Below are 26,045 nucleotides of genomic sequence, written 5' to 3'. Positions count from 1 at the left end.
ATATATATATATATATATAAACGAGAGTTGGGATCCGAGAGACTGTGTTTGTGTGTTTGTGGAGGGATGGAGAGTTAAGGCGGGTGTTGGAGTCACGTGATCATCTCCCCTCCCATTCACCTCATTTCATTCACTTCATTTCGCTCCAAGCTGAGCTCCGCAGCTGGCGCGGTCTTGCTGTTCTTGATTTGCTTTTCACATGGCCAAGTATACGTTGCATGCTCAAGAGTAAGCTCAGCGCACAACTTGGTCATATTACAACCGGAGGGGCGAACTGACAACATGGTATACAAAGAGATCCTTAACAAATAATTATTGGTATAATTTCCCTCAGTTTATTATTTAAAATTTTAAAGCAGTACTTCGCTGCTGCGAAGCGCGGGTATTTTGCTAGTGTGTGTATATATATATATATATATATATATATATATATATATAAACCACTTTGCGTCTCTGCCGCTCATGTTGTGGAGGGGGGTTGAATGCACCCCAAGGAGACGCGGTCGCTCCTCTGAAACCCCCTCTTCAACGGTGATACAATGGGAAACAATTAGTTTTTTTTACCTCCTCTTTGCTTGATCAGCTGCTGGATCGCTGCTGCTGCTGCCGTGCTGCGTGATCTGCACTTCACACGGCGCTTCGAACATTTAAAGCCTGTACAGCAGCTGTTCTACTCTTTGTCTCGTGGGACGTTAAAGTGTCTCTGAGAAAATCACATCTCGTCTCCTTCCAAGATTTTTTTTTTTAGAATATAAATACTAGCTGTGTAAGCACGGGCTCCTAGAAACTATTGAAATTGTCAGGAAAAAAAATGAAATGTGGAGATGTCAGGTAATTGAAAGGAACAACTCAGGGAGTCTCTCTCCTAGGTTTCGATTTGCCGACGTGCTCTCCTCGCTTGTGCATTAGCAGCGGGAGGAAAAGTCAAATGGATACCGTTTTTGCCGATGTGCTCATCTCGCTTGTGTAAGAGTTTCTTTTCTCGGCGGTTTTACTTTGGCAACAGAGTCGCTTTCTTCTTCCGACTTGTTAACTTGGGGCCGCCTTGACGGCTCTCTGAGCTTCGTGCTGTAGTAGCCTCACACTTCTGGGCCGGACTGACATACACACACACACTTCCACACGTAGACGTTTAGTTTTCTGTTTCCTTGGAGGTGAAGCCCTTACCCCGACTCCACCTCTCACTTCCCAGGCAGGACAGACACACACACTTCCACGCGTAGACGGTTACATGTAAGACAAAATGGGATGTCGGGGCCCTCTGGATTTCCACAACCCTTGAGCTGTTAGGACCAAAGTGACTTTCTACAAATGGAATACCTGAGAATCCTCACAGACAGCTCAGTCACGTACTGATGATTTCAGAGGCTCAATGGTGTTGCTGTCCTTTTTTTTTTTTTACACTTCAAGATCTCGCTATGCTCTAAGCTGTTACTACAAGCCCAGACAGCACCGGGTCGTCCTTGTAGACTTGTCCATTTGGCTTTACTGCCACCTTCAGGCAGCTGACAATTGCTGCAATGGCAGAGCTTTGCTGAGTCATTTTAAAGGCAACAAATGGGCAGTCAGCTCGGCACACACAGGAGGACCCAAGCAGTTTGTCTCTTAATGTTGTAGAAAAACATGGAAAGTGAACTCCATGCTGATCAGAAGGCTATAGTGCCTAAAGAGATTACTGTATTATACTTTGACTTTTTCTTTCTATACAACTTATTTTAGCCTTAGTTTTCATTTTGGGTGACTTACCTTAATTAGTTTTTATTCTAACAGAGCCATTTCAATCTTCATTTTAGCTTTTAAAATGTTTATTTGATGAAGTTTAAGAAGTGCATGCTGTGTGTCCATAGTACTGGATTACACAAACACGCTGATGTGCCCGTAAAAGACACACGGCGGCTTTTTTTTTTTTTGTTCCCATTATGAATGCAGTGAGTTATTTTCTGATCAGTAAATGAAGGCGATATCTATCCAAGTACAACTTCATTTGAAATTGCGGACATTAGTCTTTGTTTTTGCTTTTTGTCCACACCACCCCTCCATTTTAACGCCAGAAAATGGAGATTTTAGAAAACGCTCTCTAGAGACTGAGATTTCTGAAAACACAACCTCGGTGTTGCAACATGGAAGGGCGAAAATGAAGACTTTTGAACACAGACTCTACTTGCGCTCTGATTTGCTCATGCTTATTACATAGCCTTTCCCTGATTGGATCCTGCTCATTACGACATTTCATTCCCTGACTGGTCATCCTTCATGGTAGAAAACGTATTTCAACACAGCAGACATAGAAGAATGGCTTGCAATGGCACTGGTTGTGTTTCTTACCTGTATGAGCACTTAAATTGCATTTTATAAATATCTTGTGTGTCTGTGGGTCACACTTTGGGCACAGGCCAAGAGGCGGTGCTTGTGCTAACCTCCTCTTTTCTTCCCTCCACAGTACCAAGACGACAGCCAGTGAGGGTGACAGACTCCTCCCCTTCCAGTTTCTTGCCTATAAAGCCCGCCTCTGACAGACTCCTCCCCTTCTGGTTTCTCACCTATAATGTTCACCTCTGACAGACTCCTCCCCTTCTGGTTTCTCGCCTATAAAGCCTGCCTCTGACAGACTCCTCCCCTTCTGGTTTCTCACCTATAAAGCCCGCCTCTGACAGACACCTCCCCTTCCAGTTTCTTGCCTATAAAGCCCGCCTCTGACAGACTCCTCCCCTTCTGGTTTCTCACCTATAAAGCCCGCCTCTGACAGACCCCTCCCCTTCCAGTTTCTTGCCTATAAAGCCCGCCTCTGACAGACACCTCCCCTTCTGGTTTCTCACCTATAAAGCCCGCCTCTGACAGACTCCTCCCCTTCCAGTTTCTTGCCTATAAAGCCCGCCTCTGACAGACTCCTCCCCTTCTGTTTCTCACCTATAAAGCCCGCCTCTGACAGACTCCTCCCCTTCCAGTTTCTTGCCTATAAAGCCCGCCTCTGACAGACTCCTCCCCTTCTGTTTCTCACCTATAAAGCCCACCTTTGACAGAAGGTGGTGGTCAGTTGTGAACAGGCTGAACTGTACAATGGAGCTCCTTATAACTTGAAGACAGAGACAAAGCTCACTATCTTAGCCAGACTGCTTTCCAATTTTTGGGTTTTCTTTTTGTTATGTTTGTACTGTCACATAATTGCCCTTTAATTACATTTTCTGTGACTGAATTAAATGGAGACAACTGGGTTGGCACCCCAACATTTAAATATCTGTGTTACCTGCATTACCTTATTTGAATGCAGCACTTAAATTGCATTTTATACAGTTTAAAGGCTGCAAACATGCAAGACGCAAATAATTTACTAGTCGTTAAAATGTTTTCTGATAAATCCTGTGGCCAACCGCATACCTATCCCTTCAAGGATTTTCCTTCTGCCAATGCATGCGTACCCAATGTAGATGAACGTCTACGTCACACGCATTTACACTTGGACGGAGATACTTATAAAACTTATGTGAAAATGCTAGTGTGGATGGAGATTGTTGCACCAGTGTCCATCTGCAAAGTTTCCTCCTGGCATGCCTGCCATGTAGGTCTAATTAGTGCACTTGGGCTCTTTAAGCTTTAGATGGCTTCCCGGGTCCTCTCTGCGTGGAGTTTGCATGTTCTCCCCGTGTCTGAGTGGGTTTCCTCCCACAGTCCAAAGACATGCAGGTTACGTGGATTGGTGATTCTAAATTGTCCCTAGTGTGTGCTTGGTGTGTGGGTGTGTGTCCTGCGGTGGGTTGGCACCCTGCCCGGGATTGGTTCCTGCCTTGTGCCCTGTGTTGGCTGGGATTGGCTCCAGCAGACCCCCGTGACCCTGTGTTCAAATTCAGCGGGTTGGAAAATGGATGGATGGAAGCTTTAGATGACCTTATGATGGCAGGCGGTTCACAGAAGCTTCTGACCGTTTAATTAATGCACTTTCTCCATTTAGGTGTTTGATCAATTGACCAGAGGCTGTCATTTTACTGTCTGGTCAGTTTGTATTTGAATTCTGGTGAAGGTGAAAGGTGAGATTTTTAAGACAGTCATTAACACCAGCAATGATGTATGGGGCCAAGTAAATAAAGCGAGCACAGGAGAAGTTGGATGTGGCAGAAATGAGAAGGTTGAGATGGATTTGTGGAATTACAGAGAGGGGCAGAATAAGAAAGGAGACAAGCAGAGGTAGAGCAAAAGTGGGAGAGACATCTGAGAAAGGACAGGAAAGCAGGCTGAAGTGGTATGGACATGACAATGAATACATGGGCAAAACAGTGATGGGAATGGAAGTGAGGAGGATGGATAAAGATATTCTGTTTGCATTTCCCTCAGCTGTGAAATGGCAGGCCACGAGTGTTTAAAATGAGTAACTATTTGCTTCCCAATGGCAATGCAGTTCGAGATGCTTCTCTGGCTCAGAAAGCCTTCATTTACAGCAGTGTGTGGCATGAGGCCTAAACTTTTAATGTCACTTTCTTCCATAGCTTTTGTCGTAATGTGAGCACTGTCATGGAGCACAATGTGCACATTACTTTTTGAAATGTTCCACATCGCAAACATGGAATTGAAAGCCTGTGCAACGAAAGTTACAGAATGAGAACCGGATAACTCATTAGCATGCAACACAAAGCTCTTTGCCGCAAAATGTTCATCTATTCAGTGTGCCGTTAGGCTCCGCATGCTCATGGGGATGATGTCTGAGCACCACGTATATGTAGAGAAGGTAATGCTGGTGATATTGTATCATGGACACGCATAGCAATCATGCCATATAATGCAGGCAGTGAGACATCTGCAAACTAATCGACCATTTAATGAATGTACTGAGGTTCTAAATGGTGCAGTAGTCCCTCGTCCTCAACTAGGGAAAAAAGTTGGTCATCAAGGGCAATCATTTCCATTATTTTAGTAGCTACGCCTTTAGCTCTGGCGTGGTCTTGTGAAAATATCTTCACGTTTTGAATGGCTTACTGTATGAGGCTACCACTAGTATGCCTGGTAGCATGTGACTCATGTTTTGTTTTGGTAGCATGAGCTGCTAGAAGTTCCGTGTGTAATTCATCATGGTGGTTCTTCACATTTGTGGTATTGAATGATTGAATTCTGCAGCCTCCTCCCATTATCACATTTCTGCAGGTAGACCGGATAGCAGCTCTGTTGTGTTCCTGCTTCACAGAAAACTATGACCACACAGCTGATGTGCTGCTTTATTAATGACTGTTGTCCAACAAATGAACAATGTGCAAAATCTAAACTAGGAATATTGGTGTTTTTTTTGTCTGAGAGGGCAAGGAGGTGTGCTGCACGCGTGTTTTTCTGCAGTTAATGGCTGCCTCATTGAACAATGAAAAAAATGTATTAAAAATATTCAGAGAACGGACAAGGTTGGCAAGCCTGAAGTATATCGGTCATCAGTATTGGTTAAACTGTACACATCTGATCTGTACCGATGTCATCATTTTTATTGATCATCGGTTGATAACACGGTTCCCAATATACCGTGTATTTCTAGAACATATCATTTGAAAGGAAAAAATGTACAATACAAGAATAAAATAACTTGACAGAGTTAAAAAACCAACAAGCCATGCAATTAAGTACGGTCTGCTTTTGGTAAGGATTGGTTTCAAATGAACCAACTGGGTGGGAACAAAAACCCACAGCCAGTGCGGCCCTCCAGGAGAGACGGTCTAAGTGGTCTGCTTGAAGGAAATCAAAACATGACAATTATCAGGTCAGCATGCCTCTCTAGAACCAGATTCATCTACCACTGAGCTGCGTGGGGCTGGGGGGTAGTTTGGGGTCCGTCTTTTTTGTTCCAATCAATGTATTTCTTCTAGTTTATGTTTTTATGTTTTAGTATTATTTTTTTGTTAAAATCTTACCTTGGAGAAAAGGTGTTAATGATCAAGTTTGGTGTACCTGAGACAGGAATATTAACAGGGCCCCCAAATTTTAAAATCTACAATTAAATATATTTGAATGAATTCACATTTTAATATAGAATATTATAATCAACTATTTGCTCTGAGTACAGCAACATGAATGTTAAGACACCTATGAACACTAAAGGGGTGCTTAGAACTTTGTGAACAAAGATGGCACTTCTAAACCTTTGGTCCAAATCACCCAAAAGCCAATATAAACAGCAGTCAATCAGAAAGCTGCAGTGTTACCTGATCAAAGTGTCATTAAGAAATTTGAAATATTACTTGCCTGGAAGAAGTGCGGCTTTGATGAAAAAGCTTGACGACTGAAATTCAAATGCCCCAAACTTATGAAGAGTTATAGTGACACAGGGGGTCACAGTTTAGAGCCATAATGCAGCTATTGACGATACTTATTTCTTTTTTTAACAGACGACATCTCACACTTTTTCTTTTGTACAGCCCCAAGCCAGTCATTACCCCATGAATGTGACCGACCCTCTTTCTCTCCACACACAAGCACATACCTTTACTAACAATTTACAGCTTTAGGAAGAGCCATTTCTTTGTAATTGTCCTAAAAAAAACAAATCTATTGTTATTATGGAAAAGTGACAGATCAAAGTTCCTGATACAACAGTCTTCAGTTGGGACCAACACAGCAAACAATAACCAAAAGTTCTTGGAAAAAAATCTCCATTTACTTGTGTCAAAATTCATATGCCAAATATCCAGTTATATGCTTACAACATCCCAAACATTTACTTTTGCTAAAATATTGTTAAATAAACCACTTACTGAAAATGAATTCATGAATGGCTACAGAGCATGTTTAAACCAAATTGAGCTTTTAAATGGGAGACTCACCTCACCAGTCATTTATTCATCTTGTCCAATAAAATCACATTTATTGGTTAACTTTCTGCTTCACAGCGTATCAACATTGCAAAGCATCGTCAATGAGGGGAAATGCACGTGAAATCATCATCATCATCAGGTGGAATACACCGTGTGCCTTGTAGCACCTCAGATATGCACAAATCCAACAAGCAGAAGGTCAGTGGCATTAAAAAATCACAAATGGCAATGTACCATTTTGGATTAATGACTAGTGAATGAGGGGAGAGGTGGGTCTTAAATTCAAAAGCTCCATTCTACATATAAACACAAAAATAAAGATTTTTCTCACTCATTACTAGGATATGTAACAGATAAAGAAAATGTGTTTGGGTGGAGTATTCTTTTAAAACAAAAGTACTAAAACTGTTCGAAAGGCACAATTTTTAACATTTGGTGGCACTTACTCAAAGGCTTACTTCTAAGAAAATAATGAAAAAAATGAAGATAACATAAATCAGAATTAAAAGTAAAAGAAACAAAGTGCCAATTTGAAAGCTAAAGACAACTTTAGACATTGAACAGTTACAATAATTTTTCACATTTTTATCCATCTTATAGTGCAAGCAGAACTGTATTTATGCTTACTTATTTGTGATTTCAGTCTCACTGAATAAAACTGTTGGGCTCACACATTTAGCAAATTACATTTAGACATACATCATGAAAAAGAAAATCTCATAAATGTATGGTACAAAAATAAACATTTTTGAAGTGAAAGGAAGTCATAGGGAATCTAGAAACCATTTAGACCAGTGGTTCCCAAACTCGGTCCTCGGGACCCCCGTGTTTACAGGTATTTGTTCCAACCAACTTCCGTTTTTCATTGGCCTCTCAGCCTAATTAAGCGAGTTATTATTTCCCTGTTTCTGTGTTTTGGAGTCAATGTAGAAATTACAAACTAAATTTGGTAGATTTTTATTAAAATGTAATAAGTAGTTATATGGGGAATATGTCATTTTTTTAAACAGTATTTTAAACCCAATTCTCAGTCTGCTTTTCTAGGTGTTCTGGTTATTTAATTGATTATTTACTAATTAGCGAGTCTGACACTGAAGTCGTTGCTGCTTTCATCATCCTGGGTGTCTGCAATGCTGGTTGTTAATTGTCAGTATTAGGGTTAAATGAAGGGAGCAAACTACATAGGAAAAAGGGGAAAATAACAGAAAAACAAGTTAAGAGAGTTAAGCATTTATAGCTTTAGAAAAAACTAGAAATAAATGTCTTATAAATGTAAAAAAAAACAACTAATTAAATGAGATCAGTTGTTATCGATGATGGTTGAAACAAAAACCTGCAGCCACAGTGGGTCCCAGGACCCAGTTTGGGAAGCACTGCATTAGACTGAACAATCAGCCGAGACTCCTGGTTAAACTCAATTTTGCAGCAGATGTAAGGTGTTCATTGTATAAAAAGCAAGGATCTGATCTAAATTTTAAACATGAGATGAAACAGCAAACAATGATGACAAAAATATTCATTAGACAGAAAAAAAATCAGGCAAGTATAAAATAAATTACATTAAGTGTAATAAAAATTTTTCAGCACAAAATTAATTTACATCATGGGAATAATCATCATAAGAGACAAAAAAGTGGCCACAAAATAAAAAGAAGCCACAGCCTTACAATCCTGCCAGATATGTGACTTTATAATCACAGCAGTTAAACTTTTGCTTCATGTTGACGACACCCAAGCATTAAGGTGCTAAACTCCTACTATCTTCCTGCTACTTGTAACTGGCTTCATACAAAGTAACCTACAAATGGGTTGAGCCTTTGGTGCTTTGCTTTTCATTACAGTACGTCCGAATGCCTAAAATCAAAATAAGTCTGTGGTTTAAATCCCCATTAAGATCCTAAAGTCTGCTGTTTAAGAGTACAGTGGGCCAACTGGACAGCACATTGCTTGGGTGGTCTACTTTCTGCATAATATGTTCTACTAGTATTCACCCGATTTTCCTCCACACACCATCGACAGTCTAAAGATAAAATGACGGATCTGTCATCAGTTCTAAACCTTTCAGGCACGATGAGGCCATAAGGGTTTCTCCGAGTGAACTTGGCAGCTCCCCACCCAGTACCGAGTCCTGTGACGCACCCACCACGGACAGGAAAGGCTCCAGTTCTCTACAAGCTTATGCTGGAAAAGCTGAAACAAAAAAATGAAGAAATGCCTGGACCAGTTATTTCAAATCTGCCATCAGTAATGCAGGAAAGACCAGTTTATATTTAGAACTATTAAAATAATGCAAATTATAAGCTGTACTGAATGCTGGTAACTGTCAAATAAGAGGTTTGTTTTGGGAAGGTCACTGAATTGATGCCAAAGTTTTTGCATGACCGTTAAATCGCATACTATCAAATTTATGCAACTATGGATCATGAACAAGCAGTCTGACACGGTTAAAGTGCATTTTTTAAAGAAGCTGACAATTACTGCAAAGAAGCCTCTGCTACAAGACGAGAACATTTATAAGATGATTTTTCTGCTAAAAATATCTATCTGTGTAATACGCTTCAACTTGGTAATTAAGCAACAAACCAGTTTCTGTCTAATACTATCTCTCAATTTTATGTGATGTTTATGTGCTTAAAAAAATAGGAAAGGCCAATAAATTATGTGTCTGCTTTGTACTTCTTTACCAATTATTGACACTGTTTAAGCAATGGAAGTAGAAAGTCGGACTGTTTTTTCCAGTTTTAGGTGTGCCATACTATATTTTAAGCAAAAAATTTCATTTGATGCTATATGAAACGTAATTCTGAGCAGAAAACACTGACAAAGTATACTACCAGTGTGACAATGTTACTTCCAGGCATTGGTGAATATTTCTTCTTTTTATGAGATTCCTTTGAAAGACAGAGTTTATTTGAAAACAGTGAATAAAGGCCATAGCGTTGTGAAACATGACATTTTGACAGACAAATGCAACTGGATTTAGTTTAGAAGGAGAAGCTTCTGTGCAGTAACTGCGGCCTTTTAGAGCATTTTAAAATCTTGACTGCTACAAGGTATTTCAAATTAAGCTAACAATAATTTCTTGCTCTCAAGAGCCACGGTGTAAAGCTGTCAAGCCACTGCTCTAGAGCCACACTATTAACAGCAGTTTTCAAGCAAAGCTTTTGTTTTTTTTAAAGGGATGATTTTTGTCCCCTCATTCAATTAATGTGAATGCATAATTATTCAAGAGGAAGATGTGAAGTCCTCCATCGCCTCTCTTTAGTGCCACTCTGTCATACTTCTTTCAGATGCAGGTTTCCTAATAAGAGAAAAGAAAAGAAAAAGCGTTTAGAACTAACATTCAGTATGGCAGAATCAAGGAGCCAAAACTTCATTGTGACCCGTCATGCGTTTAACTTTGACATGTCAGCTGAGAGTATAAGACTTCCCAGAAATTGGCGATCACACATTAGTGTCCAAGATGCACCTGGGTAAGTAGACCTGCCCACACCACACTGCTTCTTAAAAGCATACAAGAAGAAACTGAACAAAATCTATTAGATAACAGAAATTAACGTATTCATCTACTCTGGGTATCACATGACAACTGACGTCTTTTAAAAAGGCTTTTGGCTCAAGGGCACGGTTAACGATACACATTGAAGACTTTTTATTATTGTGTTCCAGAAACTGTAAAGTGCTTGAAACATATAGAATGTAGCTTAGGAAAAACAGATTTGCAAAAATAAATGAGCACTTTTTAAAAATTAGATTCAGATGAATTGCTTCTATTTAGGCACTGGTGTAAATATTCATGTAGAGTCATTCTGTACATTCATTTTCTGGAGGTAGTTACAGATCCCTTTCTGTGGTGCTTGTGTAAATCTTTTATTAAATCAGGTCCAGTTGTCATGTAAACTTCAGGCACTTTACTGGTTACCTTGTGTAACCACCCTTGTTGCTTATGAAAAGATGTAAAAACTTGGGCCAAGGAGCACGCCATGAGGCAGCATTATCTGTGAGTCGATAGGACCAACTTATATTATAAAGTCGATGTTTCTATATGAAGCATACATAGAGATAATTCCAATACTATGCTGTCTACATGTCTGTCCTTTTTAAGCTTGTGTTTAACTTGTGAGCTTTCCACAAAAGAGTAGCTTCAGTTAAATTTCTAAATGGACACAACAAAACGCCTTTAAGCATACTAAAGAATAATTTTGGTATATTTCATGTGAAAACTATTATTATTTTTACTATTGTTATTTTTACAACTGTGTATTAATTTGCTACAGTAAATTATGCTCTAATTTAAAAGATGTCTTTAATACATTTAAAAAAAATACAGTGTTTGTGTTTATAATTTAAATAGGGATCCAAAGAGAAAGAGGCCAAGAATACAAGGCTTTTGTTCCAAGTTTAGATTTGTGCCTTTCGAATTCCATTTTAAACTACAAACACTGTATTTTTTAAAATGCAGAAAAAATGCTTCATTTCACAACAGAATGTCCCATGGTAAATACATATATATTTTGATTGTGAAAAAATAACTTCAACTTGGAAAATACCAACACATATGCTTTAATTTACACAGCATGGGGCGAGGGCAGGAAATGCACCGAGGATACTGGAAGGGGGGCAGCTTGAGGAAGGAGCAGCACAAGACAATGAGAGCAGATTACATTAAGGTGAAAGGTGAGGTCATCGGTGGGCTCTGAGGCACTCATGTTCATTTTACTCAAATTTATTTTGGTTTATACTTGGCTTTTTGACCCGTGTGCATGTAGAGGGTTCATTTAGACAAGCAAGATGATGAGCCTTAGCTACTTACTGGCTCTAATTTAAAATGTACATGTGAAGTTGCCAACGCTCTATTCTAAATTAGCATGCGACTGTGCCTAAGACACAGTATTATTCCTGCTCATGAGGACATACTTTGCAGAAAAACACATATTTAATTTCATAGGCTTTACTAATAAAGTCTTTCACAGCCGACAAGTACATCATGACAGAATGGGAAAATAAAAACTTATTCTGTCACTCTGTTGTAGCCACTAGAAATGCAAATGGAAAATGTGTGTGCTACCCATGAATTTTCAAGTGACCAGCGTGGATTATCAGAAGACAACAGATTTAATTTGTGGTTGCCCGCTGATTCAACACTCATTTGCAATGTTACATAGACTGGGATCAGATGTAAACTTCATATTGTAATGAAGTGTGATGCATTAAATAATATGCTAACCATTTCCATCATAATTATAAAGGTGCTTCCTGCTACACCATGCAACAGGTTTTGAATATACAGTTTCCAATCACAGACTGTAAATTAGTCATCCATAAGCTATTCAGCTATAAGTCTAGAATGAAATAAAAATAATGGACAGCTTCACCACTTACAGGTGTGTCTTTGTTACATCACTTCTGCTTACACGGCTATTGCTTCCTTTAATGTAACATGTTTTCTGGTATTCTCCAATCAATATACTTGCATTATTTAATTAGCTGTGCTACTTGGTTTTGCCTGAGACATTTTCTAGGAATTATAGTGCCGTCAATTAAACAGATGTATTAGATGTACTATGTTGCACTTTAAGCTACATCACTTGTATGAAAATGTGCTTTATAAATAAATATTGTTGTTGTTGTAGCTAACTCAGTACTAGTCTGTATATAATATTTGAAGGATTTTTTAATTATTAGTTCACTGGAGCTCCTTACTCTTATACATGCTACATACAATTCCCTATAAGTAAAACATTCCTGCTGTAGATGAATTCTTGCTTTTCCTAGTGACTGACCTTGGGTTTTGTTGATGAACACTGAAAAACACAATTTAACAGAAAAACTATATTGTTCTGAAATGCACAGGTAATTAGCAGGACGATTGGGGATTTTGGGTATAAATGTAATTTATGTAAGACATTCTGTAAAAATGGCAGCTTCAGTCAGATTTGAACTTTGATGTACCATTATTAAGTTTTGGAGGGTATAAATGAAAAGCAGTACACAAATTGGAACAGGCCTAGTGTACAGAAACAACAGTTTACTTAAAAAAAAAAAAAGTAGGGAACTAAAATTGTAGTCAATAAGAACTGAAATAAACCCCAAATAAACTTACATAATTGGAAATGATGGAGAGTTAAATAAAAGGTACCACAAACTGCAAATCTAACCTTGCAAACGCACACTACATATCACACAATGGTAGCAAGCCAACTAAAATAAACTTAGCTTTAGATGTGGGTTTTTACTTTGACCACTTCTGAATTTTCTCAAAAGATGACTGCCAGTTTTACATTCATTGGTGGGTGGGGGGAGTTGGGTTACAATATTATTATTAAATGTTTACGATTTTCATGTGTTTATGTAATTCACTCATGCATTTGTGTTTTTTTTTATTCAGATGTATGTTTAGGCCTTTACTGTGAATATTAAAAGGGGCAACCCAGCTGGTGCCCCAACATTTCCTCTGTGGCCAATGCGCTCCCCTCAGTCGACAACAGTGTTTAAGTAAATGTATACAGTAATTTAAAAAATGCAATACTGTGGGGTTGCTATATTAAAGACATAAACCTGGAAACACTTTTTCCACATGAGGTTTCATGGGAGTTTTTAGCAACTAAGTTGTAACTAAAGTAGATTGACCTAACTGTAAGAGCCAATCTTAGAAACTTAAAGTTTTGAGTTAAACTTATATTAAAGTTTGCTTAATTTGAATAGAATATAATTTCTTCCATAGTCATAGACAATGGTATAGTCTTTTCCCCCTATAAGTTAATAAGAGATAGAACCTTCTTGCTATAACTGAGAAACAGTGAGATAATAAGCTCTTGTTGTGTTTAGAACTGGTCCCAGTAAGCAGGGACTTGAAAGACCCATTTTCAACTTAGAAATGGGATAAGCATACAGTTTTCTGACCATTTTCTGCTATTTTAATTTTCCTTTTTGTGTGAACTGTTTTACTTTGAAACTTAACTAAACTTTTAAAAACGAAGATATTTTGTCTGTGGAATCATTTCTGCATGTCAGGCCTTTGTTGAATCCCATTTTTTGAGTGAGAGCTGCTGAATTTTAGAAATTTTGGGAAAACGCAACTACACTAACATTACTGAAGATGCCCCAATATCCAATCCAAAACTCTGACCCTCATTACTATCCCAAACTCCCCAGTAATGTTTATGTGACAATATAAACCGTAGAGACTAAACAGCTTTAACACTGCAAAATTCCTGTTTCACTGCTAACTGGATGAAGGCCATTTAATTCTGCTGCTTTGCTACATAGTTAGTGGACAAGGCCTCTGAAATACAAAAAATAAAAATTGTTCACATTTTATCTATCAGAAAATTGAGACCTGCCAAAGTTGGCGAGACTAGAAAGTACCTAACATTTCTGAACAATGGCTATTTTACATTACTAGTTCTTAAGTCAATATCATCGTTCCTCACAAAAACAATTTTGTGTAATACTGTTTGTTTGTAATACAACTTTACAGGGCATTTTACAGGTATTGAACTATACAACAGCTGTTTACAAATATTTTTAATTAAACAAAAGAAATTTGATTGACTCACTCAGGGTCATAGACAATGCTGGGGATTGAACTTAAAAAAGCACTTTGCAGCATATGTCAAGTTAAAGCAAATATAACATACACAGCAGTTGGGAATGATTACTCAATTCAAAAAACATAAGATTTGTGGTACACCACCCAACCAAAAGCTTCATCAATAAACAGAATGAACTTATCCATTAGAACAGCACATTGTATAATTTTACATTACAAACAAAATAAGCAAAGACACTACTAAGCATGGATGTTGTACACCAGAAAAGCAAACATACAAAATCTTAACATATAATTCAGAAGCCATAAGAAAATGATGGTTACCTTAGAGAACCCTGTTATCCTTTGCCGACCTGTGGAAAACAAACAAGAAAACCTCTGTATTAAACAGAAGAAACATAGACTAACTCAATTGCACATAAACAACTAAATACAATTGTTTAAGAAGAAATCAAGTTGATAGTATACGACAAAATTAACAATTCAAGTAAAACAGTGCTATAAAAAAAAAGGTACAGTATATAAGCGATATTTTCAAGTCAGAATGACTCAACAACTTTGAAAAAAGATGTCACATACACACGTCTGTGGATCATCCTCAGGGCTCCTATAAGGAATGTTGTACCACTCTGGGTTGAAAGGGAACACTGTTGCTAACCATGACCTCCCCTACTCTCCAACAGCAATGAGAAGATGCCCTCTGAGGGCACCTGACACCATCCCTTCTGGTTTCCAGGTTATATATACTGTAATGAGTTTGGTGGAAGGAGGCGAGCAGAGCATGACACAGAAAGAGCTTTTTTTGATATACAGTAACCCGAGTTAATAAAAGCCCAACTGGTGCTATTTAGTTTGCTACCACTTGTTACATTTGTACCACTGGGTGCCTGTATTTATCATTAAACAACGTTGAGATGACCAGTTTGGCACCACAACATTCCCTTGTCTGGGACATGCAATTTTTCACTTGTCCACAAACGTTAACAATACAGTTGATCTGCAAAAATGAGACAAACAGTACAATAAAAACCTCTCACCTATTTTTCTTGATAATGTACTTGTTTACAACAGCTACACCTGCTATGGACAAGGCAAGTAGAATTATACCTATACAAAGGAAACAAAGGGACACAAGATTACAAATTTTTCACATCATCATATTAACCTCAATGAACAATACTGTATTTCGTTTTACTTGCTAGAATTATGCTTCTTAAAATAAAAGATGTCCTTTCAGTTGCTCATATGTTAAAAAAATTACAGTTCTAGAAATTCTCATGCAAACCTACTGTATATATCCTATTGAAATCTCTGGATTTAATTGCTTTTAGGTGGCACTGCCATGATACAGTGGGCCTGCAGTTTTACACTGGCACAATATTCATTCTGTGATGATTGTTACTTATTATGAATAAGAAAAGATAAATGCCAGAGAGCCCTTCAGGACAAAAAAAAAATATCACACAAATGGATTTAAATTCTGCACTGGAAATATCAAATGCTAAGAGACTGAAATACACTGACCTTGGAAAACACTGTGTAGAGAATAGTGGAAACCCCTTAAAAGGGATAGCTTCAGTGCCTGTTCCCCATTTCCCTGAATCTGCTGAAGGTTCTCCAGCTGTATAAAATATTCTGTGCGGTCCCAGTGACAAAGAAAGAGCATTCCAGTGATCCCAAGGACTTAAAGACCAGCTGCTCTTACTTCATACATCAGGAAGACCTTTGAGAGGCTGATCCTAAACTAGCTACGACACCTGGTTTCAGAACATCTGGATCTTCTGCAGTTTGCCCATCAGACACAAATAGGTGAGGAGGATGCTTTTATCTACATACTCCAGAGACTACTGCCACTTGGACAAAGCTGGTATCATAGTCTGGATAATGTACTTTGACTTTTCTAGTGTCTTTAACAGCATTCTGCCTCATTCACTGGGGAAAAGCTCAAGGCTATGCAGCTTGATGCTTCCACAATCTCCTGGATCATGGGCTACCTTTCTAAACAGACAGCAGTTTGTGAGGCTGAAGGATTGTGTGTCAGAAAAGTTGGTATGTAAGTAATGACGGAGCACCTCCGGGAACTGTTCTGTCTCTCATATGGTTTACCCTCTAAACAACAGACTTCCTGCACAATAGCAGCTCTTGCCATCTGAAATACACAAGATGACTCGTCCATCAGAGGCTGCATTAATAATGGACGATTCATTCATCAGAGGCTGCATTGATAATGGAGACAATTCAGACTACAAGAAGGTTGTAGAAGACCTCGTCTTGTAGGGTAGGGACAACAACCTGGAACTCAACATCAACAAGCCAAAAGAACTGGTGGTGGACATCCAACGTACCAAGAAGTCTTTGAGACCAGTCACCATTCAGGAGAGTACCTGGGGGTCCACATAAACAACAAACTGGACTGGCCTGTCAACACAGAGGCACTGCACAAGAAGGGCCAGAGCAGACTAGACTTGCTAAGGAGACTCAGGTCTTTTGATGTGTGCAGCACGCTGCTGGAAATGTTCTGCCAGTATATTGTGACCAGTGTTGTGTTCTACGCTGCACTATCCTGGAGAAGCAACCTGAACACCAAAGAAGCACAATGCCTGAACAAACATATCAGGAAAGCCTGCTCCATCACAGGGCGAGTCCTAGACACGCTGGAAGCTGTGGCGGAAAAGACGATGGGGGCAAAATGTACTGCCATTCTGAAAAATCCCTTCCAGGTGATGTTCTCTTGGAGCACTTTATAGTTACATGCTCATTCCACCATGGTGTGCTAAGAAATGCCTCTGGGGGTCTCTTCTGCCCACTGCTATCAGGCAATTCAATGTTTCCACCCAATGTACTTGTTAAAAAATAAATACATAAATTTATTTGTTGATTGATCGATTGGTTGTATTATCTGACTTGTGAGTCTGTATTATTAATTTTTATGTATCTGCTACTGTATGCATATGAATTTCCTCATGGAATTAATAAAAAGTTTTACCTAATCTAATCTACCTAATAAATGATTGAACATCAGTCCTTGCATTAAGGCATAGAGTGAAATAGAGAGTGCCAATAATTAATTAATAATAAAAAACAAACAAAAACAACCTGGCATCAGCACACTTTTTTGTTACATTTTGTGGCTGAGGGCTGCTGTGCACTGTGTTCCATGTGTCTACTGTGCTTTTTCAAATCACTTTTGCTGTAACAAACAGGAGCAAAAATGCTCAACAATAATACCCCATGCAGCAACACAAACCTGACAGTACAATACATATACGTTTAACACTAGAATCCCTGAAGCCTACAAAAAAGGTCATAATCCCAGGCCACCTTAAATTCCTTCGCACCTCTCCATTAGTGTCTTTTGTTTTGCAAATGTGTTGATTAGCACAAGCAGCCTGCTATTGCATCCCCCCAATGTTGCAGTTGTAGAGGGTAAATAATACATCATTATTTGGAATACATGCAAGTGTTTTCCGTGTCTACAACAATCTGGGTAAATGTAGGATGACAGGAAATGCGAAGCAAGAAATGTTGAACACATAAATAAAACAGAGACTTTTTCATGATGTAGTACTAATGACAAGATTTTGACATGAAGTGTATAATGACTGAAATCCAAATATCAAAAAAAACACTTTCACAAAAGGTACAAATATAACAAAACAAGTGCACTTTTATTCAAAAATATAACCAAAGAAAAAGAAATCGGGTTAGGGTATGATGCTCACACAACCACTTGGCTGGTGCAGAGGTAAGAAAGGCTGACTCATAATCAAGAGGTTGCGGGTTCGATTTCGGCTTCTTCCTAGATTTACTGTTTTGAGTAGTGAGCTGCTCTTATTGTTACTATTATACAATAAAAACATTCATTTGATTTGACTCTGTAACAGCCAGTGCAAATTTATACTTGTAAAGGTTACCTTTTTTTTTTTTAAATTCAGTTTAATTCTCACATTCACGCTTCCCCCGATCTGACACTGCTGTTTCAAATAAAGATGTGCTATTACAGAGGTGAACTCAGATAAGGATGAGGGTTCTACAGCTGCACCAGACGTAAAAGGCTAAAGATGGCACCATTTGGATGCAGCAACAGGTTGGCCATCATCCTGCCCATGAATCTGCCCCACACGTCCTTGAACGAAACAGCAGGGCCTACAGACCTCACCAGGGTATCGTGCAAAGTTCCGTTTGGGATTATGTTTTTTAATGGTCTCTATATGAAAAACATCTATATGTTACTTATATAAACGCCACATTGAATGTTGTTTACCTATACAGTATTTATTTACTTATCTTCCTACAGCATAAAGTCAAAGTACACTGCAGAGCTTCCTGTGTTCGATCAACTTAGGCATGCTGACAAAAGTACATGTGCAATTCCACTCCTTATTTAGGAAAAGATCAGTGCAGCTATAGACAATTCAGTACGCAAGCAACGGTACCAAGAATGCAGTCAGAATTCTTCTTTTTCAGCAAATACACAGTCAGCATGGCACAGCCAGATCTAAACACTAACATGGAGAATTGCTTGCGTGCATGCAGTGGCAAAAATATTCCAAATACCATAGCTGCTTTAGCATTGTTACTCTCAATGCCCCACTAAGAGTATTTTAACCCATTATATCTGTGTGTGGAATCACAGCTGTAAAGCAGCTGATCAGAAAACCATGGAGGACATTTATAGCACATGCTGCCTCATGAAAGCCTCCAGCATCTGCATGGATGCTGGCAGGGAATGGCGCAACCCTGGATGGATGGAATGATTAAACATGTATTATGAAGATTTTTCAATATTCCTTAAAAGTTTTGAAGAATCTGTGCTCTAAGCCTACAGCTGGTTTGACATTTATTATAGAGCTTATATTGTAGTGATTGGTTACGTGGGGAAAGAAAATAGGACGACAGGAATTTGGGGTTGATATGTTCCAAAGAGACAGTACTGCTGCAATAAATTATTTCCCAGCAAGCATCTTGCAGGAGACAGAAACAATCCCTAGATGAGGCACCAGCTCATCCCTGACACTGCATTACCATGCCCCCATTTCATCATGAAAATGATATCAAGTACACATCTTAGTACTCTAAAATGTTCAAAGAGCTGTAATATCATGAATGCAATCACTGGTTACGTACTCCGGTCTGCAAAAGAGAAAACCTATTTAAGAAGCACGTAGTGATTCACACACATAGAACACATAGAATATGAAGCTTTTCATGTACTACTTTAGTTACGATGGAATTAGAGAAACTCTAAATATTGAATTTAAGATGAATTTTACAATGTTCTACTTTAAAGAGAACATAAACTATGAGATTAAGTGGAAATTTCAAGATTAAAGTCAACATTTCAACCTTTTTTTTGTTCAGCGTCCCTGTTTTTTCTTTCTTTTCTCTGTGCCCTAATACGCCTCATACGACACTCAGACAGTGTGCTATGACTCGCATTTTCATGTCAATTTTTACATCTGACCACTTCTTTTTATTTTGGACACTGTGCAACTTTCTGAACTTGAACTTTACAGTGTCATTCCATCAATTTCCTTTTGTTGCTCATACCACTGCCTAGGCCACCAAAAACTAAGTTTTTTCCTTGTCTCCACTTCACTGAGCAGGACCTCCATTTCGCATTCGGTGAAATTCTTCATTTTTATATGCTTTTGCCACCGTCTTTCAAGAAAACACTGAATGAAAGGGGGCTATTTATACTGATTTTCATATTCACTAATGTGAAATTCTGGGAGGAGTTGGGGTGTGGCTATAGGCAAGTGCAATAAATTTCACGTTCATTGGGATTTATAAAGGAGAAGTGCGTGGAACTTGCTGTATGCACAGTTTTATGCATCTGGATTTTTTTTGTGCGTACGCACACTTCTGTTTTTGTCCATATGACATATTTTAGTGTGAATTTTACGCATGGTGTTATACGGTACAGAAGGCTCTAGGAGTGTAGGAATGAATTTAAAAAGACTTTCAAACAATTCAAAATCGACCATTGTCTACAAATGCACGAGTCTACTTCAAGAATGATGTGCTGTGGGCAGATGAGGCAAAGATAAGAGTTATTTGTGCACAGTACCTGAAGACATGCTTTGCAATAACCAAAGAGTACTTTTGACCAGAAGAACCTGATACCAGATGTAAAGCAATGTGGTGGTAATGATATGGTAGGGGGCTGCTTTGCTGCTTTTCAGCGAAAGGTAGATCTTGCAACATGACAATGACCCTAGTCATACTAGTAAAGCCACCAGGGAATGGCTAGGAAAAAAAAGAAAGAAATGAATAGCCCTGGAATGGCCAAGCCCCGATCTGAATCCTATCGAGATGCTGTGGGGTGGGTGGAAACAGGCTGAGCTTGCAAGACAGCCTTCAAACATCACACAGCAACAAGTATTCTGCAATGGAATTAGCACATTTGTTCATTTTTTACTGAATTACTGCAAATTAAAATTTTCACCCCCCCCAATTACACCTTTATCTAATGACACTGTTTAAATGAAAATCAAATCTTGAAATGTCCATATATGTTTAACAAAATTATGGGTGGACATTCTTTATTTAAATGACTGTAAGCAGTTCCAGGGAAGCACCAAGGTTTTTAAATTCTAAGTAATACACTGTTTAACAATGTCCACCTCCAAGTACAAAAAATTAATAAGAAGACTGGCTATTATTTTAAGAAAAACTAAGGGGCTTTGCCCCCTGCTCGCTTTGCTTGCCAACACCCCTGGCCTGACCTATGTGCCAGCCACTTCACGTCTCTGAATTGCACTTTCACCAAACAACACATCTTTTAATACTCGCGGAAACGCCTCTTCATTGGGAAGACACACTACTTTTCCCTGATGGTAACACAAATTAGACAATCTACTAGTCTATGACTTAAAGTTTAAAGCTGAACAATAACTACATACTTCTGTCATATCACCTATGTCCATATATTCTGTCTCTTTTCGCTGCTCCATTATTTCACCGAGTAATAATTTCCGTTTGTTATCGCTAATGTGATCTTTACTATCAGTTTTTTGAGACTTTCGAATTTTAGTACTTTCATAATCTCTAACCTGCTCTGCATGTGTATCACATCCACGTTTTTGAACCTCTTTATGACGTTCTACTTTGTCTTCTATTCTTTGTCTTTTATTTCAGACCCTGCTTGGAGCTGAGAGCGCAAGAACTGTGTCTGACAATAGCATTCACTCGAACAAAAAGTGATTGGACCGTTGACGTGGTTGTAAATGTTTGAGAGGAGGGCGGGACTTGTCAAAATCTCTTGGCAAAAAGTCTCATCTCGCAGGACCTAAAATTATCTCTCACACGAGTTTCCTTTTATAATAGAGAGACAACTTTCTCTGGTGATACTGCTTGCTTTTTCTTGAACTAAACCAGAAAATAAACATAGAAGCCCCAATGCAATGACAAATAACACTACTTATTGCCAAATCAAGGCTAACAAGATGGCACGACATTTAACATTGTAACAGCAACCTATTGCACCTCTGATCTGTTTGGTTTGTTTGCAGATAACACATTTGAATATGCTTCAATAACCTTATTATTCCCAGAAACCCAATGTCTAAAATGACACGTAAACCTTTATTTCGATTAGAGAAATCTGATTAACAGAGATAGTTTTTGCTGTGAATCATCCTATTGTTAAGGATATTGTAGACTGCACATGTCCATTGCAGTGTATCAGCCTGCTCATGATCGCATCATTCTTTCTCCTGGCTGAAATAATCTGCATCAATATTTTAGACATCGCTAAATTTATATTGATGAGCTGAATGTACAGTGCTAAGCTCAGCAACACAATCTCAAGAGCAGTAGGGTAATTTGTAACAATTGATATGCATTAAGGAGTCTGGTTATTTTTTAAAGTAATAAGTAACCAAATGCAATACTTATCTTATTGGAGTAAAAATAGCTGCATTATTATTTCAGCAGCACTGGGTGTAAGGCTAGAAACACACGTAGCAGGCTCCTTTCAAGGGCTCAAATGCACAGCCGAGAAGAAAGGAGCTACTGCATGCAATTTGGTAAGAGAAACCTATAAATAAAGCGTCAAATTGACTAAACATATTTATAAAACACAAGAAAATGATCACAGGTGTCATGCTTACTTTAAATTCATGGTGGTCAATGATGACGTATAGCCCTTTTTTGCAGTTTAATGACGTTGGAGTGTTTTGCCAAAGGAGACTTCCAGAAGATTACTTGTGCATGTAAATGCAAATTAAGAAGCCAGGTTTCTACCTTAACCAGGCTTAATCTGGTTACGTGTGTGCATGTAAACACGCTGAATGAGAATGGTGTACCTTTGCTTTAACGCAGCACTCAGGCCAAAAATCAACAGTACTTATTGCTAACAACTCTGAACTGAATGAAGTGGGACTGACATTATTATGTTGTGAAAACATGAAAGTTGAAAATGTAAGCATTTTCCAGATTAGATGTGGATGTCAGAGTGGAGGAGTCTTCTGCCTTTGCAGGAGTCTTTGTGCTGGTACAGAGTATCTGTTGCTCTTAAGACACTTGCTTCCTATAAGGTTTATGGAGGAACTGTATCCTAGGTAATGTCTAATCTTCGCAGTGAAACTGAACATGTGATTAAAGTCTACAAGGAATATATAATCCACACCGCATCCTTACTTAAACACTTTGGGTAACAGGCATTCCAGTGTCTACCAAAGTACCATGTTGGGTTTTACCCCAATGTTAATGTTTGCTGTCATTCTGTTTACTTCATGAAGAATTGACACAATAATGCAGTTAACTGTGCTCTCTGTAATTTGATTAATTAGTTCTAGCTTTAGTACAAAGAGTATATACAAATAACTTCAGTTTTTTCAGGTACAGTATATGCTTTTCTTATTTTCATGTGATTCTCTCACTAAAAATAGTATGCATGTACTATGTAAGTAATGAGGAGGTTAGGGTCAGAGAGTTTACTTTTTTAACAAAATATTTATTTTGAATGGACAAATCATGATGACAAATACTAATTTGAAGAAACACTGTAAAGGTTTACAGATATTACCAGGGGTATGAAAGACTGATCATTCAAAATTATATTATTTGACCCACTCCCACTTGCAAATACCCTTAACTAAGAAGTATTCTGACTTACCACCAACAATCCCTCCAACAATTTTATCTGAAACAAACAGAAAGTGGCAATTTAGAATTAATCACATTAGTAAATGTCACAACAGATAAAAACACTCTAAATGATTATAAATACATTAAATATTTTTATTTTACAAAGTCTAAACTGTTCACACAAACTCTTAATTGTTTACATGCAGAGACTACTGATAGGGAAAATGGTTTTTCTATAACGTAAGCATAAAGTCATTATGCTTAGGTGACAGAAAACTAAATGAAAAGACGTTATAGAGAAAAGGCTTTTTACAAAAACACACAGAAAGAAAAGACTGTATTAAATAAAAAACTAAATATGGTACCTCTAACAATGAATCTTTATGCAATGTTCTTATCACATAAAACTGTAAACCCTACAACTGCCAGTTTTATCCTTACTGCTGAATCACTGTGGGACCCTAAGAACCACTTCACCTGCCAATGGGCTGAAGGAAGAAGTAAGAAAACTAAATACAGTCATTATTAAAAAAAAACAAAAAAACAAAACGAAGGAGTGATCTCCCCTAGACTTTCTCGTATACTAAGATATGGGGATGGATATTTGAGGACTAAACCACAGACAATGATTATATTTTTATATTATGTACATTACAGAAACATCAACAACAAATCAAATCAATAATATATTGAACAATTACTATAAAAGCTGCATGAATAAAAAAGTACCACTTCCAGGTAGAGGAAATAGCTCAAACGTTGACAGAAATCTACATTTTATACCACTTGTATGCAAAGTTTGGTTGACCTAACTGAAAGTGTTCTCAAGTTATCGTGTTTACATACACCCACACACACACACACAGGCATAATTCCAAAAATGGTATTTTTGGACTGAGGGAGGTCTAAAACGTTGAGATTCATCAAAATCTCGAAATCGAATATTTGACAATTACAATACTTTCCCTATGAGAAAGTAAATCAGACTCAGGGAGGTCTGAAACGTCGAGATTCATCAAAATCTCAAGGTCAAATTTTTGTACGATTACAACACTTTCTTGTATACAAAGTATAGGGAAAGTAAAAGAAAGCTAAACCGTTCATCCTGACCTAAAACACAAAACTTAATGGAAGGTCATTTGTGCTTATATCTACTGAGGAAATACTTTACCTGTTTTGTCATCACGAGGAGTAGTAGTAGTAGTAGTGGTTGGAGGACTGACAGTTCCTGAGGAAGGGTTGGGAAACAGGAACAAAAGGTCATATGTCAGATCTTTTTAAATGTGACAATTTCTAAATATTTTAAACAGTCTGTTTTAATAAAAGTCTTAGATATATAACTACTTTCCCCACCAAACAGAGCAATGAAACTTAAGATGAAGAGCTGCCGATGTTTGACTTAAACTTATCTACAGTGCTTCTAAAAATTAACAAACCTGCATGCAAACTAAATCTGTCAAGTGCCATCTAAGTTGTGAGCACAATGCAGGGCTAATTAAAATATCATAGAATGCACTGTGTAAAAAATAACAAGCAGCAAAATTAAAGTGAGTGACCAATTACATAATATTGTAAATATACTATTCAAATGTTTGTTAACTATGGAATATTAATTAACCTTTTATGGATACTTTTTCTTTAAGCACACATTTAACTATATTGGTGAGCCAGCAACCAGGATATGCCTATGTATAATGAAAAGGTTTCTACTTGGTTATCTTAGTGATCTTCAAAGAGGAAATCACAAGGGTGTGGATTGCTATTCCTAGAGTTCAGAAGAAATTAGGGATGATTGTGACAATTGAGGATTGCCTCCTTGAAGACCACCCAAGGACTGATGCCTTTACTTTGCTCATTAATGGAGTTGCTTCTGACCTTTTTTGGGTTTGAAACCCAGTTTTATCTTTTTTTTTGTTCAGTGATGATGCTTTATTAGCAGTAACTTAAAGTAAACTAGCCAACAAATGTACATAAATGGAGCACATTAACATATAACATTAAATAAACATTCAATATTTAAATACAGTGTACATAACAGATGAAATACATGATACTCATCCAAAAAATAACCCGATACATGGCTGTTTAATACTGAATCAAATTTAGCGTCAATGTGTCTTTTTAATAGGTAACCTAGCCTTGTTTGATTTTCACAATTTTGTCAAAATCTGAGGTAAATGAAGAGAGTGCAGAAGAGTATGTTTTAGTTTGCTGGCAGCCAACTCATTTAGAAGTGTATATCTATTGCACAAGACAAGAGGAGTTGTTCTGCAAATTGTGTGGGCTTTCTTATATTTGGCAATTTGATGTGCAACAAGATGATGCCCAGTGTGCCTGCTGGTGTGTTGTAGAAACATGCTAGAATGTTTTTTGTGAAGATTTTAATTTTCTGTATTTACAAGAGTCAAATAGTTTACTTCTGTAAATGGCATGCTTTGTTTCCAAATGTCTTAATAGTTGAAGAAGTCATGCTTTCATTTGGTAGTTAAATACCACAGATAATGCACAAGGGCTATGGCTCACCACGTCTACATCTCAGAAACTCTGGGCTGTTTGGTTCAGGTTTTTGAGATGAACCTTATGTGGGTGATGTGAAATTGAAAGAGTTCAGAATAGGTAAT

General features: G+C 37.9%; 1 protein-coding gene and 1 long non-coding RNA gene across 3 annotated transcripts in view; both read right to left on the bottom strand.

Moving 5' to 3' along the window:
* Positions 1-2,459: 2,459 nt before the first annotated feature.
* LOC127527159 (uncharacterized) lies at positions 2,460-2,978 on the bottom strand. The gene is made up of 3 exons (XR_007934457.1): positions 2,908-2,978; positions 2,797-2,862; positions 2,460-2,566 (listed from the first exon to the last, which is right to left on the bottom strand). It is a non-coding gene; the product is annotated as an uncharacterized LOC127527159 (long non-coding RNA).
* A 3,622-nt stretch (positions 2,979-6,600) lies between these two features.
* The window catches only part of LOC114647906 (C4b-binding protein alpha chain-like), a 522,597-nt gene continuing 503,152 nt past the window's right edge, over positions 6,601-26,045 (bottom strand). The window contains exons 8-12 of one of the 2 annotated variants that reach the window (XM_028796599.2): positions 24,596-24,652; positions 23,453-23,479; positions 15,369-15,438; positions 14,656-14,684; positions 6,601-10,080 (exon numbers count right to left, since the gene is read on the bottom strand). In XM_028796599.2, coding sequence (XP_028652432.2) covers positions 14,657-14,684; positions 15,369-15,438; positions 23,453-23,479; positions 24,596-24,652 — 182 coding nt within the window. In that variant the 3' untranslated portion in view covers positions 6,601-10,080; position 14,656. The remainder of the gene's footprint in view (positions 10,081-14,655; positions 14,685-15,368; positions 15,439-23,452; positions 23,480-24,595; positions 24,653-26,045) is intronic. The other variant, XM_051924818.1, reaches the window with a different exon arrangement.

The sequence above is a fragment of the Erpetoichthys calabaricus genome, chromosome 3, assembly GCF_900747795.2.
Source record: "Erpetoichthys calabaricus chromosome 3, fErpCal1.3, whole genome shotgun sequence".
Lineage (NCBI taxonomy): Eukaryota > Metazoa > Chordata > Cladistia > Polypteriformes > Polypteridae > Erpetoichthys > Erpetoichthys calabaricus.
The sequence above is the reverse complement of the archived record's forward strand: the minus strand, read 5'-3'. Positions and strand labels throughout refer to the sequence as shown.